Genomic DNA, 22,025 nt, shown 5'->3' with positions numbered 1-22,025 from the left:
ATCAATGTAAATGTAAATGACAGTCATCCACGAAAGAAGTGGCTTATAAGACACTTGTTCGCCCGATTCTTGAGTACTGTTCATCTACCTGAGATCCCTATCAGGTAGGACTGATAGAAGAGAGAGATAACATCCAATGAGAGTGGTGTGTTTCGTCATGGAATCGTTTAGCTGGTGAGAGAGCGTTAAGGAGATGCACAATAAATTCAGCTGCCAGATATTACAAGAGAGGCGTTGTGCATCGCGGAGAGATTTACTATTGAAATTTCGGGACAGCACTTTTCAGGAGGAGTCAGACAACTTATTACTTCCCAACACAAACATCTCACATATCGACCATGAGGAGAAAATTTGAGAAATTATAGTCAATACAGAGGATTACTGACAACCATTCTTCCCATACACTATTCGCAAATGGAACAGGGTTGGAGGGATCAGATAGTGGTACCTTAAGTACCCTCCAACACACACCTTTAGGTGGCTTGCGAAGTATGATGTAGATGTTAATGAACTGGTAAAGGCAAAATAAATTATCATAAAAAAGTGATTGGTCACACTTTTTTCAACTTTTCAACATATATTAAAACTAATTCCTTGTTTTTTCAAACACCGAACATAAATTAAAACTAATTTCTAGTAACTCGTGTCATAAGACAACAGCAAGCTGTGGTACACTGCTAGATAGCAAACAAAGTCTTAGTGTGCCTATATGCCACTTGCAATAAGCGGATTAACCCAACAGGCACCCCCGGCTCCGCAGAAATGTCTCTCCAGATAAATATCACTACATACAACTGTTCCAATCCCCAGTGCAATCAGGTGCCAGCTCCAGAATGGTGCCAAAGGCTGAGTGACAGACTTCTGAACACCTATGACACAATGGTAGAATGTCCCTTGTACGGTTGCTATACAGTCATTACCTTCCCACTTCCACTCATAAATGCAGCCATGGAAAAAGGACTGTCTATACAATTTCATACGAGCCCTGATTCTCCTATCTTGTCTTTGTGGTCATCACACAAGTTTTATGTTGGCAGTAGTAGGAGCATTCTGTTTTTTGTCACAAATGCCGGTTCTATAAACTTTCTCAATCGTATTTTGCGAAAAGGATTAACGTTGAGTTCACTGAGCTTTTCCATAAAACTGAGTGTTGATCAAACCTACATGTATCACTCAAGCAGTTAGATTCGAACGACTTCAATGTCTTCTTTTAATCTGACCTCACAGGGATTCCAAACATATGAGCAATACTCAAGAATGGGCATAGAAGGGTTTTGTACACGATCTCCTTTATAGATGAGAAACACTTTCCTAATATTCTCCCAATAAACCATCTCAACCATTCATCTTCCCTACAACTGACCTTACATGCTTGTTCAATTTCATGTCACTTTGCTATATTATGCCTAGATATTTAATTGATATGAACGTCTAAAGCAGGACACCACTAGTACTGTATTCGAATATTACAGGATCGCTTTTCCTATTCATCAACATTAACTTACGTTATCCCACGTTTAATAGCAAGTCGTCATTCATCACACCAAACGAAAATTCTATTCACATCAATCTGTATCCTTCTACACCCACTCTAAGACAACACTTCGCTGTATGATACATTTTTATCAGCAAATAGCAGCAGATTGCCGTGGACCCTATCTGTCAGATCCTTTATGTGTATATAGATTAAAAGTGACCGTATCACTCTTCCCTGGGGCATTCCCCACATAACTTTTGTCTCATAACAACACATGTTATCCAGGACAGCATTCCGAGTTCTATCACTTGAAACATCTTCAAGCCGTTCACGTATCTGAGAACATATTCCATATGCTCAAACCTTCGTTAACAGTATGTAACATGAAACTTTTAACTGGTCCCTGGGGGCAAACAGTAGTTCTCATGCCCCAGTGACGGATAGGCTAAGGCATTTTCTCATGAAGTCACATCATTTTGCACTACACATTCCTAGTCAATATTATTGGTGTTGACTATCATCAACAAGTCTGGTAGCATACAGCGACATAGCTTTACCTGACTAGTATTGGACAACAACAGATTTGATACCACGGGGTAAGGAGATAAAGTACATGACTCACTCAGTGCTGACAGTTATTAATGATACCCAGATGACACAGCAACAAACTGCAGGCATTATAATGCTGAATGGTTCAAATGGTTTAGTTGTTACAGCACCATACTTGCATTTGGGAGAAGCAAACTGCAAATCCCCTTACAGCCATCCCGAATTTAAATTTTCCATGACTGCCCTAAATTAGTCACAGTAAAAGCTGACACGGTTCCTTTGCAATAGACAAGATCAACTTCTTACCCACACTTGCCCAATCCACACTTACGCTCCTTTTTCTTATTGTATCTTTGACGCAGTACTACACCAAATCATTCCCTTCTACGGGCATTTGACAGCAAATAAACAAACGATTGCATAACACAGTATCTGCTATCATGTCCAATACAACCAGGGTTCTTTACTATAGTTGTGGATCGTCTTTACCAGAAAATAAACAATGGTCACACAAATCCTTGTGGGTGCCTTTATACAGACCACAAAGGGTGCTACTTTTTAATGGTATGTTATATACAGTATGCACACACTAGACATTTTATCTGTCCATTCGATGAGACTCGATAACCACTCGCACAAATGTGAAACTTTTAAACATTTGCCTTAATTTTTCAATTACCTATGTCACATACTTTTAATCCAAATGTTAGAATTATTTATATTATGTTGTCTTTATATGATTTCCAGACAGGCAAAATTTTGAGTTTAGTTGCAGCATTAACAACTTCCCTCACTCCTAACCTTCTATCCCTTCCCCTCCCCACCCCATGCCATGTCATTCCCGCCACCACCCATCTCAGATTGCCAGACATAGTGGCAGCCCACAGGTGGGGATCCAGCGGCGGGAGATAGTGGCCATATGTGTGTAAGTTGTGCTTGTGGGAAGGGTGGTTCTATTTCTGAAGAAGGCCTTTCAGCCAAAAGCTTAAATGTCCTATCCACCACCTATACAAGAACCTCCAAACCTCCCATATGCATCCTTACAAAGCCAACAAACCTTGCCTTTCACACCTAATGCATTTACATCTCAGAATCCATAACCTAATCAGACCTGGAACGCAGTCATGAACCTGTCCTCCGAAGCCTCAGTCCCACAGAAGTACAAGGGTGGTTTGATAAGACTGGTAAAAAGGCAAGAAAAAAATGTTTGTTTCTTAAACAACTCGCGTAACAACTCACGTTACTTCTCGGCATAGTCTCCTTTGAAGGATACACACTTGGTCCAGCAACCCTCCTGCTTTTTCATCCCATCAGAAAAATAAGTTCTGTCAAGCTCTGCAAAATACTCATTGACTGCAACTATCACTTCCTCTTTTGATGAAAATTTCTTCCCAACAAGCCAAAATTTCAATTTAGGGAATAAAAAATAGCCATTTGGGGCAATGTCTGGTAAATGGGGTGGCTGAAGCACCAATTCAAAGCCCGATTAATGCGCTTATTGGTGATGTGTGGGATGGTGCATTATCCTAGCAAAAGATACTTTCTTTGGTGTGCCAACCTTGGTCTTTTTTCAGCCAATGCAACTTTCACATGCCTCAACAATGAAGCAAAATACAGGCCTGTTATTATTCTGCCTTTTTCCAAGTAGTGTATAAGGTTATTCCTTGGAAGTCCCAAAACAGTTGCCTTCATATGTCTAGCCAACAAAATTGTCTTAACCTTCTTCGGTGCAGTTTCATCAGCCTTTGTTAACAGTTCTGAATATTGTAATGACAAATCCACATTTCATGAACTGACACAAATGGACTAATTTGTCTTGCAGAAAACAATTAAACATCATCAGACATTGTGTTGAAATGTTGTGCCAGATGCACTTTTGGTAGATTATTAGCAACCACGGTACCCACCTCAGATTTCGATGTTTGCAAACAGAAGTTCAACAGGGCCTAGATGTAGGGAAGGCCAATAAAACTCCGTATGATGCCAAAAATTTACACAGATGGTCTTACTGGGAGAAAATCTGAAGCCAGTTTTGATGTTCCACGAGTGGAGGTGATCGAGACATCCTTGAAGATGTCGTTCAAGAAGCCTGGTCCATTGAGTGCTGTAGTAGACTGCAAAATTGTTGACAAAGAGGGAGCCCGAGACATTGTGAAGGAGACAATCCATAATTGAATTTATGGCAATGGAAAACAGTATAACACTTAGCATGGAGCCCTGGAGCACTCCGTTTTCTTGGTAAAAAAGTATCGGATAGAGTAGTGTTCAATCGCACCTTAAATGTGCGCTCTGTCATAAACTGACTGATGAAAAGGGGTAGCCAACCTCTAAAGCCCCAAGAGAACAGTGTGCAGAGGATGCCTGTCTTCCAACAGGTATTGTATGCTCTCTCCAGATCAAAAAATGTGGCTACTGTGTGGCATTTCCTCAGAAAATTGTTCATGATATAAGTGGAGAGAGCAACAAGATAGTCAACTGCGGAACGATGCTTTCAGAAACTGCATTGGGCAGTTGCTAAAAGGTGTCAGGACTCCAGCAACCAGCCTAATTGGCAATTTACCATACGCTCCAAAACCTTACAAACACTAGCCATGAGAGAGATTGGGCGACAGCTGGAGGGGAGATGTTTGTCCTTTCCAGGTTTCACAACAGGAATGACGATAGCTTCCCACCATCTTCTGGGAAAGGTACTGTCAAACCAAAGTCGATTATAAAGATGAAGGAGGTAGCACAGACTAGGATATGAAAGATACTGCATCGTTTGGACATGGATACCATCCGGTCCCGGAGCAGAAGAGTGAGAGGAGGAGAGTGCATGTCTAAGTTCCCCACAGAAAAAACAGCATTATAGCTTTCACGGTTTTGAGAGGAAAAAGCAAGAGGTAGCTCTTCTGCCACCTGTTTCTTCACGAGTAAGGCTGGTGAGTAATTAGAAGAGCTCAAAATCTCAGCAAGGTGTCGACAAAATGAGTTAGAGATTGCAACTGCATCCACTAAGGTATCCTGCGCAATAGTTAGCCCAGAGGTCAGGGAAAAACTGGACGTGCCAGATATCCGTCAGATTAAACTCTAAACAACTGAAGAGGGAGTGAAGGTATTAAAGGAGCTGGTAAAGAAATCCCAGCTTGCCTTCTTGTTATCGCATACGATGAGACGGCAACGCGCACGTAACTGCCTATAGCGGAAACAGTTGGCCACCGTAGGATGATGGTGGAAAATGCGAAGAGTGTGTCTCTGTTAGCATACTGCATCACGGCAGGCGTTGTTCCACGAAGGAACTGGAGGACGCCGGGGCAAAGCAGAGGTACGAGATATTGAATGTTCTGTGGCTGTAAGAATAACTTCCGTAACACGAGTGACCTGATCGTGAATGCTAGGAAATTGGCGGTCATCAAATGTTGCTAGAGAGGAGAAAAGTGTTCAATTGGCTTGAGAAAACTTCCAGTATCTTGGGCACATAGATGGCAGCTGTGGCTGTAATCGAAGGACACATGGAAAATGGTCACTCGAGTGTGTATCAGCAAGAGCGAACCATTCAAATCATCACGTTACCCAAACAGTGCTGACCGAAAGGTCCAAATGAGAGTAGGTTGATGTGGAGGCAGACAAAAATTTGGGTTCCCCAGTGTTCAGGCAATCAAGATCTGCTTGGTGCAAGAGGTCAAGGACGCGGAGATCTCCAAAGCGGGTAGTGGGCATTGAAGTCCCCAACAAGAAAATAGGGGATGGGAGCTGACCAAGGAGATGAAGGAGATCGCTCTTGCCATTGGTGTGGACGATGGAATGTATATGGTACAAAGAGAGAAGGTGAATTCAGGATGGGAAAGATGTACAGCGACAGCTTGGGAGGAACTGGTTAAGTGGATTGGGTGATAATGGATGGTACCATGGAGAAGACTCACAAGTCCCCCATGTGCCAAAATGCCAGCAACAGCGGGGAGATCCAACCGGACTGACTGGAAGTGAGAGAAGACAAAGCAATCATTGGGACGTAGCTTTGTTTCCAGAAGGCAGCAAGTAATCAGAGAGAAGGATCATAAGAGGATCAACAGTTCATCCCAATTGGAGCAAATTCTGCAGACATTCCATTGGATAACTGACATAAGGTGGACGAAAAACGGAAAAATCTCACCACAGCTGCCATCAACTCAGCAACCGCTGAGAGCTGGTGGCCGACAGCGTGGAATGGCAATCAGCCAGAGTTGCAAGATCCTGATCCACAGGTTGTTCGGGGGCAGCTAAAAAATCTTCACGAGTAGGCTCTTTTCGGAAGTCCAGGAGTCCGATATTGTGGCCTGTGATTTAGCACGAGTCGGTGAAGGTTGAGCCTTAGAGTGAGCAGGTGATAGTGGAGAGGCTGAACAGGCGATCTTTGGGCTGGCTAGTCTGATGACCGTAGTGCTAAAGGTGAGATCGCAAGTCTGCATGGCTACCGCCTTAGTAGGTCGAGGAGAGGTTAGGACAGTGCTATATTTACCCACTGGGAGCGCAGTGGGCTTTCTACTGGCGAATAACTTACGAACAAATTTTCTGAATAATTCATTCATCTTTAAATATAGGGTAATCTCTGGAGGAAGCAGCGTGGTTGCCCATACATTTGATGCAACGAGGAGTTGGGGGTGGGCGATCACCCTCATGGACATCCCTGCCACAGGTAACGCATTTGGCCATATTGGAACACAACTGGCTAGTATGATTAAACCTGACACTGATAGCAACGCATAGGGTTGGGGGTGTAAGGGCGAACTGAAATTATCTCATATCCCATTTTAATGTTTGATGAAAGTTGAACTGTGTCAAACGTCTAGAAGAGAGTGTGGGTCGGTACCAATTCCTTTTCAACCCTTTTCATTACTCGAAGTACGGCCGTTACTTCCTGATCAGATAGGTAATTTTGAATGTCCTCATTTGATAATTTGTCAAGTGATCTTGTATAAGCAAACCCATGTGATGAGTTTAAAGTACAGTGGGTTTCCGCCCGATGAGGGAAAGTGTGTAGCAGTGTAATTCGAAGCAATTTTTGTGCCTGGACGGCACTGTTTCTAACTAGGTGCCGTTTCATAAGCAGGAACAAGACTTTACACAACCTGTAATTGCGTTGACACGTTTCTGAATAATGAAAGGGTTGACTGTTGAGAAGTCTTGACCTTTGTCCAACCACGGAACAACTAGGAACTTTGGCACTGATGGAAGGATTTTCTGTGGCCGAGACTCCTCTAGCCTTCTCTTGTGGGCTGAAGTTGTAGTGGGAAAGTATGGGTTGGCCTTCAGACATGCACAGGGAGGAAAGAAAGAAAAAGGGAGGAACAAAGAAAAGGAAAGAAGAGAATTCTCAAATACCAAGGGGAGAAGAAGGTAAAGTGAAGAATAAGGACAAAGTAAGGACAGATACTTTACATTGTTGAGAGAAAGGAAGAGAAACCACTTCATTCATTCACAAGCATCCGTCTCCGGATGTAGCTGCAAAGCATACTCCCAAAGAGAGATGGAAGGGAGGGGGGGAGGAGAATTGGGGACAGGGAGGGACGTGGAAAGGGAAGATATGCTGCCAAGAGAGGACAGAGAGCTGCACACACTTGGGCTTGGGATCCCGTGCTCGCCATTCACGTCTCCACAAAAGAGTTGTGGAATCCCTGGGTCTCTCTCTCTCTCTCTCTCTCTCTCTCTCTCTCTCTCTCCCCACCACCACCACCACCACCACCACTCCCCACACTCACACCTTCTATACGCTCCCTAATGTCCATAAACCGAACCACCCAGGATGCCCATTAGGCTGGTTACTATTATCCCAAAGAGAGAATGTCTGCTGCTGTGGACCAACACTTTCAGCATACTATACCTACCCTATCCTCCTACATAATAGACACCAACCATCTGCTTCACTGACCCTTCATAGTTCTTAGTCCTCTACTACCTGGTACCCTGCTTGTCACTGTTGATGCCTCCACTGTCTACTTTAACATCCCCAATGCCCATGCCCTTGGCACTGTTGAACATTACCTTTCCTGACTCCAAGCCACCCTTCCTCATCACCATGATCAACTATATACTGATCCACAATTACTTCTCCTGTGAAGGGATCATCCATGGTACTGCAATGGACACCCATGTGGCGCTATCCTATGCCAACTATTCATCAGCCATCTAGAGGAATCCTTCCTAGCCACCCACAATTCCAACCCCTCACCTGGTTTAGATTCATCAGATCTTTGTGATCTGGACCAAGGGTATTGACACCTTATCAACATTCCTCCAGAACCTCAATATTTTCCTCCCCAGTCGCTTCATCTAGTCCTCTTCAACCCAACAAGCCACATTCCTCAATGCTGATCTCCACTTCAAGAATGCCTACATCAGTACCTCTGGCCACATCAAATCCAACAACCACCAACCACTAACAATACCTCTAGACTTCGACAGCTGCCATCTATTCCATACCAAGAAGACCCTTCTATACACACTAGTCACCTGAGATCAACGCATCTGTAGTGACAAGCAGTTCCTTTCCTAATACACCAAGGGACAGATTTCCCTTATCTTGTCTATCCAGTTGCCTACCACCTCTAATATACCCACCATCAGACCATCAGTCCACAATGGAGCACACTCCTCATGACTCAATATCACTCCATCCAGGACTGGAACAACTCAATCACAGTATCTGCCAGGGGTTTGACTACCTCTCATTTGTCCACTCACACGAGGAATATCTTACCCACTATCCTCCCCAACCCTCTCACTGCAGTATTCTGCCACGCACTGAACCTAGGCAATATCTTTGTCCGTCCCTATGCTACCCCTTCTCGCAACCCCTTGTCTCATAGCCCATATACCTTCAAAAGACATAGATGCAAGACCTGTCACAGACATCCTCTCGCTACCACATCCTCCAGCCCTGTCACAGGCATCTTCAATACTATCAGAGGCAGGGTTACTTGTGAAATCAGCCATGTGATCTACAAACAAAGCAGCAACCAGTGTGCTGCTTTCTACATAGGCATGACAACTAACAACAAGTCATCTGCCCACATGAATGGCCACTGTCAAACTGTGACCACGGGACAGCTGGAACACCTGCTGGTGCCCAACATCGTGGGCTTCACTTCAGTGATTGTTTCACATGCTCCACTGTCTGCATCCTTCCTACAAACACCAGCTCTTCTGAATCGTGCAGGTGGGAACTCTCCCTACAACATATCCTTCGTTCCCATAATCCTCCTGGTACCAACCTTCGTTAGTCTCAGTCCTCCACCTACTTAACACTCTTTCCCTCTTCCTACTCCAGCACTACATACACCTTCCATTCCGCCAACATGCCCTGTCCCCTTCTCTATTTCTCCCCCCTCTCTTTTATGCTCTATTGCCCCCTCCGCCCAAGCACAGTGACCCAACTCTGTACCAGCAGCATTATGCTATTCACACCATATCCCTGCTATCCCTCCGCCTCATGCCGCCTCCTTGCTCCCATCACCCATCTTCGATGCATGCTCATGTCAGACCCAATTGAATTGCAGCCTACAGTCTGCCCACAGCAGCTGGAGACAGTGGACAGTGGCTGTGTGTGTGTGTGTGTGTGTGTGTGTGTGTGTGTGTGTGTGTGTGTGTGTGTGTGTGTGCGTGTGTGTGCGTGTGTGTGTGTTTGTGTGTGTTTGTGTTTGTTGCTCCCCCCCCCCCCCCCCTCTTTGAGCAATTGGCTATGTGCTTCCTACTTCCAAAGATGGCCTTTTGGCCAAAAGATTAAATATTTAGTAGTATTCTGATTGTCCCAACCTGCAACTCAGTACCTTCTCTTTGTGGTGAGTAGCAATCTATCCTTCTCATAATATTCTTGTTAATGGAGTTTGGCTTTCAAACCAAAAAGAAATGACTGCCGGCATTTCCCACAATTTTATCGCAATCTGCTACAAAATCTGAGACAGCTTCGTGTGAGGAGCACAGGACAAACAGCAAGTGGATGACGGGAAAAAAATAAATACGTAAAACCACTCAAAACTAAATAAAAAAGTAACATAGGAATGCCTTTTGCACTGCAATAAAGTCTTATTTGGATCACAGGCATTTCATTTTATTCAAAGTAGCTTCAGTGGTTACTCTTTAGCCTTTTACTTATTTCCACTTACTTTTGTACACACTGGCATTCGATTTTTAGTACACCGCACTACACTGACATCAAATATTTTCTCATTTGCATGTTTGAATACATCTACATTTACCTCTAATACACTATGTATGTATGGAAATTATGCACAAGTAAAAACTGACCACTGAAAATATTTTAAGTAAAGTGAAATGCATGTGATCCAAATAAAACTTTATTATAGTGCAAAAGACTAAATTTTGATATTCGTAAATCCCCAGTTTTTTAAAGAATCATATGCCTATGAATAAAATGGCTTCATACTCCTGATTTTTTATGGATACCTTATGGCAGCCACACATACCGCAAGACAGAGCACTGTAAGTGCCCAAAATCTAACAACCTTTTTGTTTCATGGAAGTTTTGTAACCAATAACTAAATTTCCGCTATTTCCGCCAGCACAGCGATAGCGTCTAACTGAACTTTGTCCAGCTAAGGTACAGAAAATAAACGGTATCAAAATGTCCAAAACAGGGACTGGTTGCAGATTCATACCCAAATGAATGCCAATTAAAATTAGCGTTTCTCTTCATCATCCATAGTGGATAATAACATACGAGATGAAACACAAGACATTCTGACATTGTATCTGTGGACTAGATACAGCCGAGCATTTCCTGAACAAGAATTCAATTCTGCACTGTTTATGATCTTGGAAGCATGAATTAAATTGTCAGATTAATAACACTGATTTCCGGAATTAGGAAGTATTGTATCAAACTCTAACATTACTTCTTGATGAAACTACTTGTGCACTACACTTTTAGAAGTCAAACACATTTCATATACAATTAAACTGCACTAAATTGTTCTTAAAATTTAGCCACATTTGATCCTTCAATTTCTGGACTGTAAATCAAACTTCTGTAGCAGTTCCCACAATGTAACGAAGGGCGATACGGAAAAACTTAAAATCTATCTAAATATTGTTTTATCCAAATGGAAAAGACTACTGGTACATGTTGTTGTTGTTGTGGTCTTCAGTCCTGAGACTGGTTTGATGCAGCTCTCCATGCTACTATATCCTGTGCAAGCTTCTTCATCTCCCAGTACCTACTGCAACCTACATCCTTCTGAATCTGCTTAGTGTATTCATCTCTTGGTCTCCCTCTATGATTTTTACCCTCCACGCTGCCCTCCAATGCTAAATTTGTGATCCCTTGATGCCTCAAAACATGTCCTACCAACCGATCCCTTCTTCTAGTCAAGTTGTGCCACAAACTTCTCTTCTCCCCAATCCTATTCAATACCTCCTCATTAGTTACGTGATCTACCCACCTTATCTTCAGCATTCTTCTGTATACATAGCCCAACAATTTATGCCTAAAACGTCAAAATCCGGTAATGCAGCCGTCAGTTACAACTATTTCACTTTTGAACTGGGTTTCAATAATTCTACTATCTGAACAATTTCTTGCTAACAGTAACACGAATAAATATATCTACAATGTCATCAACTTAGAATAAGCAAACACACTAATCATATGTACACCTGAATTACTTGCCCACTGCGGGACTTTCTCTTTATCAATGATATCCTTAACTATGTTAAGACTTGTGCAGATCACAACATAGTGAAGGAATGATCAGTAATGAATTAAATTTTGTCCGCAAAAAATGACAGAATCAACAAATAAAACTATCCACTGAGAAAATGTGTCTCTGAAGTGAGCCATTCTCTGCGTTTTGTCAAAGTAAAAATTTCACCAAGGACAGACCAAGAAGGAAGCACTTACAATTCAGACAAAAAGTCTGAAAAATTTATTGAAACCTGGAATGGGCAGTATTCTATTGGATTATAGTTATAGTAACACACTGAACAGGTATACTTTCAGGTTCCATAGTCTCCATGAACCAAATATTACTTGTGTACAAAAGCCACAGTGAAGAAACATCTTCAAACAGGTAGCAGTGTCCCCATATTGTGCGAAGACTAGAAATGAAATTCCACATTCCTCCACTGACTCGCAGAACAAGTTTCTATCATTTAGTTGAATACACATAGGGCCAATTCTCACTGCCCTGCATCTTTAAGTGCAAATATCATCAGTAATGCATCTCCCTTTCTCCTACGGAATGCAGTTGCACAATTACACAATATCGCAAATGCACACATTGCCAAAACTGCAACACATCCCCTCCAAAAATAAAAAGAAATTAAAAATACGTAAATAAGTCACCTTAAACTCCGTAACTTGTCCACATGCACACTTTGGAAAGTTCAGTTTACTGCAGACAACACACAACGTTCAACACTATCATATTGTCTATATGTGCACTTGAAATGGCGATTCAGAAAGTGTTGGTCGGCCCAGGAATGCGCAATTTCCCTGTAACTCCAACCATTAATGTGTTATGCCCATTTTTGTGGTCTTCAGTCTGAAAACTGGTCTGATGCAGCCGTTCACACTAGTCCATTCTGTGTAAAACTGTTCATCTTTGTGTAATCCTGCAACCTACTATCCTCAGATGTAGACAAGTCATAGTAGCTTGCAGAAGATATCAGCTGGTGACGACCTTATAGCCTGAACTACCAACAATGGTCCCTTACCACAATGACAATGAGATAGAGGATACTTATCACTTCCCTCCAATTAAAATTACTTTGGAATTGACAGGGTGCAGTGGCATGGGGAAGTGTTGCCAGCAGCAAGCAGCCACGCTTCACAAGGCTCTCCATACCCACAAAACAGGTGACACGGCAGCCATGTGGGGCTCAAGAGAGAACTACAATTGGTTGTACACAGGACCCTCCCAATTTACTCACTAAAACGTCAACCACATAATAATTCTAATCAGTACAAGACTTTTAACACTAGTGTTGGGCACGTATACTGGACAGTTTCTTCTTTCTGTGCCTCTCATCCCTCTCACAGGGAAACCCCTCTGTGCGACCATAGAATATGCATTTGAAACTGCTTATTGCAGTCAAGACTTGGTCTCCCTCTACGATTTTTACCCTCCACACTTCCATCCCTTACCAAATTGATGACTTCTTGGTGCCTCAGCATCCTGACTATTAGTCAAGTTGTGCCAGAAATTTATTCTCTCTCTAATCAGACTCAGTATCTCTTCATTAGTTATATGATCTGCCACTTAATCTTCCGTATTCTGCAACAGTGCATTTCAAAAGCTTCTGTTCTCTTCTTGCATGTCGTTCTTATTCTTCAAGTTCCTGTTCCATACAATGCTACAATCCACACCGCCACCTTCTGGAAAGACCTGTTCATAATACCCCTATTTAAATACACTATATGTTCTTATATGTTTGTTTCATATCTACATTTTTGGCAGATAGTATAATTATGACGGTACATCCCCAAAATAATAACAAGTTTTCAACTTTACAACATCTGTTCACTATGGCGGTAGCAAAGTTTTTTTCATCAGGGTGTTAGCAACAAGGTCAGCATGCCACCAAAAGTACTCTATATAAGTATACATACATGTTGACATTTACAAATCCTCTTACTTATTTTAAAGTCATCATGTGTGTCACAAACTGGTAAGAATCTTGCCAGACATCTCATTCACCCTCACAACATAATACTATTATTGGCTTCTTGGCAGAGAAATGGCGCATTAGAATAGGGAAGGATCTGACCTACCTCATTCTCTCTAGTCACTGTATAACTAGTTTATGACACATGGAGAGAGCTACAGTTGGCACATGTATAACCAGATGCATACTACTGGCGATGTGGTGCCTGTAAGGTATCCAATTCTCCACAAGATGGTGCCCACTGGTGACAAACGTTCTGGACTCTCCACTGATGCAGAAGGAAATAACATTCAAAAATATTTGTACCTTAGTAGTTTCACAGAGATTCATTGTTGGGGAGGAGTGAAGGGCAGTGCAATGAAAGTTGGTGGGAAATACCCTATGCACACTTAATTCATTAAAGCTGGTGCACCAGCTCAAATCTGAGAGTTTGCGAGAAAGAACCAGCTGCCGTACATGGAACCAACATTGCATCCCTCTGAAGTGATCTGGATTGACTACAGAACGTCTAAATAACACTGAGCAGAGTTTAGCTTTGCTGCATGTCATTACCAGCCAGAGTTTTTGCACCATTTTGTATAAAAGTTGTACAGCACATTTTTGTTTCTTCCAGTTCTTTTTTCTGCGGATCATAACACCATTACTTGTCCACATTCACTGTCACTGAATTATAGATCACATAATGACCCATCTTTGATTTCTCCAATAACTATCTGGTGCATAAAACACAATAATAAACTGATTTCTCTATCAATAAAGTAGCATATCAGGTGACAATTATATTAAAAAAAAACTGTATTTTGTCAGATGAACTACCCTATGCAGACCTATCATTCTTCCTGTTGGCATGTTCTAAATAATTTTATTAATTTTTTTTTTAACATGTGATCTTTCATTATCTAACTAGAACTAACAACTTTATAGCAGCCTAACAACCTTAGAACTTGTAGCAAACAGAAAGTAGCAAATGCTGTAAACTATCATTGGTCATGCTTCACCATTCCTCTCATCTCTTTTACATAAGATTGCAAGTTTTGCATTTCCTTTACATCAAGAGAAACTCTCAAGTGTCCCTTGTACTCCACTTTCTAAAGATTTTCCTTCCTTCTTCAATAAAACACCACATATATTTGTGTAGATGAAATTGCTAATGCATGACTGTGCAGTGGCACTTAACTGTTGAACATCAGGCTCGCAAGATGAGGAGAAACAGCTGCGTACAACATGTGCAGTACTAGATTACAAAGTTCTTTGCTGTGCCTGACGGAATGAGAATATGAGGAACTGCCAAGAGCAACGTCACTTGAAAGAGACCATTAAGCATTGGAGCATCAGTGATGGGAGGCTGTATGTAACTGGCAGGTTTCACTTCTTTCGTACGTATCTCATTGTCAGGAACATAATCACGAGACATTACAGCTTTACAGCTACAAACACACACACACACACACACACACACACACACACACACACACACACACACACACACACACCACCCGCTTGTTACATATACTACTTATCCACAAGCATACACACCACCACACCAGACATCATAAATATGGAATAATAAAAAGATAGATAATGAAAAACGGAGATATGGTGCATTTCTTGAACTGACACAATCTTAAAAGCTACTCAAGAAATCTGACTTGAACGCCAACTATGTTTGCAGATCTCACTGTAACTGAAAGTGATAAGAATAAGAGCATTGTCACAAGGGCACTTTTCTTCCAATGCACTTGGAGTGAAAAGTTTCATACAGGAAATAGCAGCACAGTTTCAGCTAACCTGTAAGAGCTAAATATATGTAGGCATAACATGGTTTAATACAAAAATTTGAAGCTTTTGTCAGTGTCTGGAGCCTGTTTCCTGTTCTGTATCATTCCTCAGAATTTAACCCCCCCTCCCTCCCCCCAGCTCATTTTTGTGGTTATTTTAGAACACACAAGTGAAACTTAAATTATAAACAAAGGGAGCATGCTTAATAATTCAGCAGCAGCTAATGCAATACTGTCTGTCCCCAAGCATCAAAATCATTTGAATTAAAACAAAATCAAAAGCACCAGGCAGATTTATAAATTAAAGAGCTGGTACACAAAGTTAAGGACTGAACTGCCACACAAAACTATACATCATCACTCAGTATATGCATCACCAAAATAATACGTAGAAGGAAAATTAGGATGATGATTTAAATTCTGACACATAGATAATGTAATGATTGTATGGGGGGTAGTAATGTAAATAGACACAGGCAGAGAGGAAGAAGGCAAGCAATAAGAAAAGATTCAAGAAGAAAAAGTTAAATATGTGGTAATTCCAATTATGCTCTCGAACATAACAAACCTAAAAACAGAGCACTGATTATTAGTACAAAGCTTTTAATTTGTGACCCTAGTAAAGTTATTGCATGAGAGAACGCTGGGTGGGAATTATACACTCGCTATTAGCTATCAACAACTGGTGGATAAAAACCGATCCTCCATTGCTGGGGTGGTTGTACAACAGAACAAGTGCCACAAGTATATTTGCAGTTAATATAACAGGTGAAGTGAGAAAACAGTTGGTATCCCAAACAACATGAGTTTGCAATCACATTTTGTTGGAGGCTGAACGTAATGCACATTCGTAATGGTGTACCCATCTTTCACTATTGGCAAATAAATGTTAGCCTAACAACATACAAACGGTGCCACAGCAATGAAACATGAACAATGTTTAATGATGATACATGATGAGACATCCTTCATATGCTGGAGATTACATATACGTGTGTGTGTGTGTGTGTGTGTGTGTGTGTGTGTGTGTGTGTCAATGAGGGGGGTGTGCACATGTGCATGCGTAAGCGCATTGACATGAATTTTTTCCACACCTAAATTATAAGTAAGTGATCATTTACAAAACTTACCTTGTTTAATTCCTCTATCCTCCTAATTTGATATGGCGAAGTAGATGATGTCTCGAAATATACATAATCTGGAAGAGACAAAGAATTTCTAAAATGATACCTGCACAACATATACACAGGAAAAGAAAGCACAGCCTTAGTGTGCAGTGAAAATGCACACTACAATAACAATTTTACAAATCTATACATCTTAACACTACTTGTTCACTGTAGCATAGTCAAGGGTTGATCACACACAGCAGACAAAATCTTGTAAAGATTTTTAAGCTTTGTATGTCGAGCAGCGGCTATACAAAACCTTAAAAGTTTCATTGCTGCTAATCACATAATCTTTGATTCCCTGACTACCCACTCTTTTATGTGTACTCAATTAATTGATTTCACTACTTCCACAACATTTTACGTTTTCACTGTCAAACTAAACAGGCCATGACTACTTTAACTGCTCTAAATGACAATGTGTACAACCAAATTGCTGTAGAACAGCTGATTGGAAAACTGCCCTGTTACATTCCAAATTATCACAGAGAGAACTTCATCTCTCCAACAAATCACCCATTACCAATGATTATAAGTCTGACTTGTGGACATCCATTTACTTGAAATTCAAGTATAGGCAAGTGTAAGAGGCAGTCAGAAACATCCATCTCCTCATTCAACAGCTGTGATATGAAAATGTTAACTTAATCGACTCCAAATTGTTGCTTCTACACTTAATATGAACTTACCAATGGGTTAGTTTGACAAAACCATGAACAATAGCAGTGTGATAACGTTTCACAAGTGTAGTAGACATTTTAATTAAAAGACATATATGCTACAAAATTCTTTTATGAAACACTTTTTCCCTCATTTGCCAACAATCTGAAGCCTAAAACTTTACCACCCAGACACCCACTATACCTCATGGAACCATAAAATTAGTTTTTGAGTACACGGAGACTGATCATGCACTGATATGAACCTAATGAACCACCAAACATTCAGGACACATTTACATAATACAAAATTTTATACAGTCCCTTCCTTTAGCAAGATTTGTTGCCCATAAAAGGAATTTTCTACAAAAAGCACCAGGCATATATCGCTATTTTAGCCACGGAAATTACGAAGCAATCAAAATCTACATATACATCTACAGAGCTAATATTATGAAATCTGATACAAATGGAATTGACATATTCGCTCACAGTGCTATTTAACTGAACACTGTTACAATATAAAAATATAGTTTTATGACGTTAATGGAGTAAAGAAAAGTTTAAAATAACGAAATTAACAGAGGAAAGAGGACATCGACTAGCTAAGACAACAATGGCAGAAGTGCAAAATGTTTGACTAAATGGTTCCTACAGACTTTCTGAAGATGACAAATATCATCAAAATTTCAAATGGGGTACTAAATTTCTAAAAAAGTTATTAATTATTTTTCTGGAAATTGTCTCTACCCTTACACTATGAATGCAAATTATGCCACAAGTGTTTTAATGTGCATCTAAGAAGACAAAACTAAGTCACGTCTACAGCTTTTAAAATCAACGTGGGCCATTGTTGTTCCTCTTCTGTGTTGAGCAACAAATTTGTTTCCCTACTTGGACTCTTCTGGAACCAAAAAGAATACTGTAAGAGAAAACACTTTAAATAGTAATGACGTGCCCATTGTCCAGAAGTATCAACAAATTACACTATGGTCCCATTATGGACCATCATGTAACCATCTTAATCACAGTATACCTCCAATGAACACTTATTTCCTTTAATGGGAACTGTTTTACACAGTTCCTCTCTGATAAAAGGGTTTATTAAAGCTCATAATTACATTGGAAACTCCATGCCCCAATAACAACAATCTAAGGAAGAAGACAGATTGCTATTCACTGTAAACATGATGCGCTAAGTTGCAGACAGGCGCAACAAAAAGACCGTTACACATTTAGCTTTCGGCCTGTCTGCAACTCAACATTTTATATTAATGTTGGGTAGTAATTTCTCATTTTTCTTGTATTGTTCACAGCCCTAATTACTTTAACGGATAAAACCTATCATTCACTTCATAAAAATACTTAAAAAACCTTCATCCTAGGTTGGCCGTGCATACCAGGAACAATACCAATTCCAAGATAAAATTAAATCCTCCTATCAAAATTAATAGTAACTTAAAATACAAACAGTGTGATGTGCTCTGGAATAGGCCTACATGTTATCTGATCACTATATGAAACCACAGTAATAAAATGAACCCTCACTAAACAATTGCAGTAATAATGGGCTCCAAGTTAAATAAAATATTTAAAAGAAACTGACGCACCAAAAATTTTATGTACATGGCAAAACAACTTGAAACAGTTGACGAGTAAATACACTGATATTGCTGGTCAGTCCTACAGTTAGTTATCAAAATTATCATTATTATCTCCACTGGAAAGTTTTCAAAGAAAATCTCAGCTTCCAAGTAAATAAGATGTTAATTTGGAATCTAAGTGACCTAAGCAAAATATACAAACCATCCACGCATCCCGTTTGATTGCAACTGAAATCTGTTTTATCCCAGCAAGAAAGAATTGGAATGGGATAGTTTCTTTTGTTTTAATGTGAATTTCAGCTATGGACTCCAGTTCTGATGTAAAATTAATGCTAATAAGCTTGCACCTGACTGAGACAACAGTGGGTGATATGCTAGACGTTATATACGTAACAAGGGCACGTTCAGCCCTCACATCTGGTAAGAAACACAAGTCAACTGCTGAAATGCCATATCAAGTTGTTGTTATTGCTGCTGCTGCTAGTCTCTCATGTGGAATCTTCTTTATCTCTGTGTAACCATGGCAACCTATGTCATTTGGAACCTGTTTACTGTAACCATGCTTTGTTCTCAACAAGTAAACAATTCTTTTTCTCCTTGCCACAGAACGCATGAAGTCCTCATGTCATGTTGATTTCCACTCCTTGGCACAACAGATTGACATTACATGATTCTCCTTATTTAAATTCATTTAATAGAGACATCTGACCTCTGCCAGAGTCAATATGAATGCTATGAACTTCTACTATTTCACCAAACCTAGTACTGTAACTATAAATGACACCAAACACTGTTACTGAGAGCAACTTTTCACCATATCTTTGGAAATCTTAATTAAAACATCCTTATGAACTACTGGATAGATTGCAGAGCTCTTTACAATGTAGAATTTGTTTGTGTTCTTCATTTATATCTCGAGAAGATAGACTGTTGTACAAGAAGGAAATCGGGGTTTGATAAAAGTGTGACGAAGTGAAGAAAATGAGTGGGCCCTACACAGCTTACACAGCTAGTACCTTACTTCTAATCATAGGATTTGTCTATGATAAACCTCTCATGCAACAAAAAAGAGATCCATTGATTCCAAAATAATGCTGCAACAGCCTCTGGCATCTCGAAAATGGCAGTTACTGGTGATCTGGGGAGCCCTTGCAAAAGATACATCCACCATAATTTCAAAACTGTTATGTTTGCACAATGATCCACTTAAGTAATATCATTGTTTTTACAATACAAATCAAGTGTAATGATATTCATGATCTTGTGCAGCATGGTTACTTCACATAAGCGAATCTGTGGTTCTAGTAATGGTCTGGATAGACTGAACCAGGGACTCACAAATTACTTCTCCATCCCTAAGAGAATTTCCATTCTTCTTACAGCTCTTCATAATTATCAAATGTAAATCAGTGTAAAGTGTGGCGTTCAATATTAATAGGAGGGGTCGGCTAAAATTTTGTACAAATTATATATCAAAAAAGCTGTTCATATTCAACTCATAAGGGAGAAAGCTTATGTTCTAATATTTTGGATAACTACATGTAACTGTAATTAATCTCTCACTACTGGAAACCAACATTGCATTCACTGACAAACAACATGGTGAAGTGACGAACACTTAAATAAAGCTGGTCGAAAGATAAAAAACCATTTTTGCAAAAGGAACGAGCCGATTAATATAACTGTATACCCAATAACAAAGCCACTACTAGTTGTCAGTACTTCACATTATATTACAAATCAAAACAAACATATCCCGACATGTAAACAAATATTATGGCGTGGTCTCTAGCCGTCTACAATCGTAGTACAACAGCTACAAATTAAGCAGATTTTCCAATTATTATATATGCACCTAATTATTTTTCCAAATTAATGTTTAGACGCCTTCCAAACTAACACCAAGCATTCATGTGCTCATCCGAAAAAATAGTGCAAATTTGTTTGCCAAACAATTAACAATGAGCAAGATTTCTGATATGGAATGGAATAATGTTAAATACAAACATGTGAAACGTGCACATAAAAGTCGAATGTTTATTTTCACTCCAAGAAACGCATTTTAAACAATCGAGTAAAGCACTACAATATCAATGCGCGCGCCCAGCAGTCTAGTGTGTAGCCGGCCTAGCTATTTAAAACATTATATATATACATGCCTACCTCCAACTCTATACATGTTTGCTGTCATGGTGTCGTCTTCAGCACTTCAAATCACTATCTTCGACAACTACATTTAACACACACTTTGTCTATGTCTCTGTTCACGCAGTTACTACAACGGATCACTGGACAACCCACAGCAACAACTCGCCATTTTCCTCTCCTACCTCTCTTCCACCACCGACCTATGACGTCACACTGCACAGTCCGACGGAATTTTTGTCAACAAATTATTTGCGAAATAATAACGGATCATACTTTTCTTCATTAGTGCCCCTGTTCAAGACGACAGAAGAAGAACAAACAAAGGTAAGCTTAATGTTTCAGTCCTTTGTCTCACATTTGCGTGCGATGGCGTTTCTGCCGCAGCGCGCAATGGACTGTCAACACGGTTATTTCGCAAACTGCATCGAAAATTGTCGTGACACATATAAGTCTCTGTTTATAGTACTTCCAAAAAAGGAGCAATAAGAGGATAAAATATCTTATGAGCGCATTCTGTGATTAGCAGTGCAGTGTTTCTACTTTTACATCCTTCTCGGAAAAAGGGATGCAACTCCCAAAGTTTTAAATGTTGCACCCAATATATGCATAGAAATTGGTACTTAGGTCATATAAAATAGTTTCCAGTTCCGAAACTTGGTCCTCTAATCAAAAGAAATCCGTAATTTCTGCGTTGTCTTCTAATCTAGAACAGTCGCAAACATGTCGGTGTCCAAACGCTTTTCTTTTCCAAGACGTAACAAGTCGTTCAGATGACTAATTCATTGACTTCTATAGATATTTTATGGTTTTGAAAATAATATTTAAATTTCAGCGCGTCTTATAGTTGGCATGGAAACAGATCCAGAGCACATACTTTAACTGGCAGTTGAACCATGTGCTTCGATTTAACGCCATCTATGGATTGCTTCATTAACGAACTCGATAGGATATTCCGAACTTGTCATTGGGGAAGTAATTCAAATCGAAACATTTGGAAAGAA

General features: G+C 40.3%; 1 protein-coding gene across 5 annotated transcripts in view; it reads right to left on the bottom strand.

The window, feature by feature from the left end:
* The window catches only part of LOC124601660 (metastasis-associated protein MTA3), a 211,875-nt gene extending 190,497 nt beyond the window's left edge, over positions 1–21,378 (bottom strand). For 2 of the 5 annotated variants that reach the window (XR_006978581.1, XM_047136264.1), the window contains exons 1-2: positions 21,040–21,378; positions 16,575–16,642 (exon numbers count right to left, since the gene is read on the bottom strand). Coding sequence is in view for 4 of the 5 variants with exons in the window: in XM_047136264.1 (XP_046992220.1) it covers positions 16,575–16,642; positions 21,040–21,067 (96 nt within the window). In the remaining variant the exon portion in view is untranslated. The remainder of the gene's footprint in view (positions 1–16,574; positions 16,643–21,039) is intronic. The other 3 variants (XM_047136260.1, XM_047136263.1, XM_047136262.1) reach the window with 2 other exon arrangements.
* Positions 21,379–22,025: the final 647 nt, after the last annotated feature.

Source organism: Schistocerca americana, chromosome 1, assembly GCF_021461395.2.
Source record: "Schistocerca americana isolate TAMUIC-IGC-003095 chromosome 1, iqSchAmer2.1, whole genome shotgun sequence".
Taxonomy (NCBI): domain Eukaryota; kingdom Metazoa; phylum Arthropoda; class Insecta; order Orthoptera; family Acrididae; genus Schistocerca; species Schistocerca americana.
This window is presented reverse-complemented; position numbering and strand designations above follow the sequence as displayed.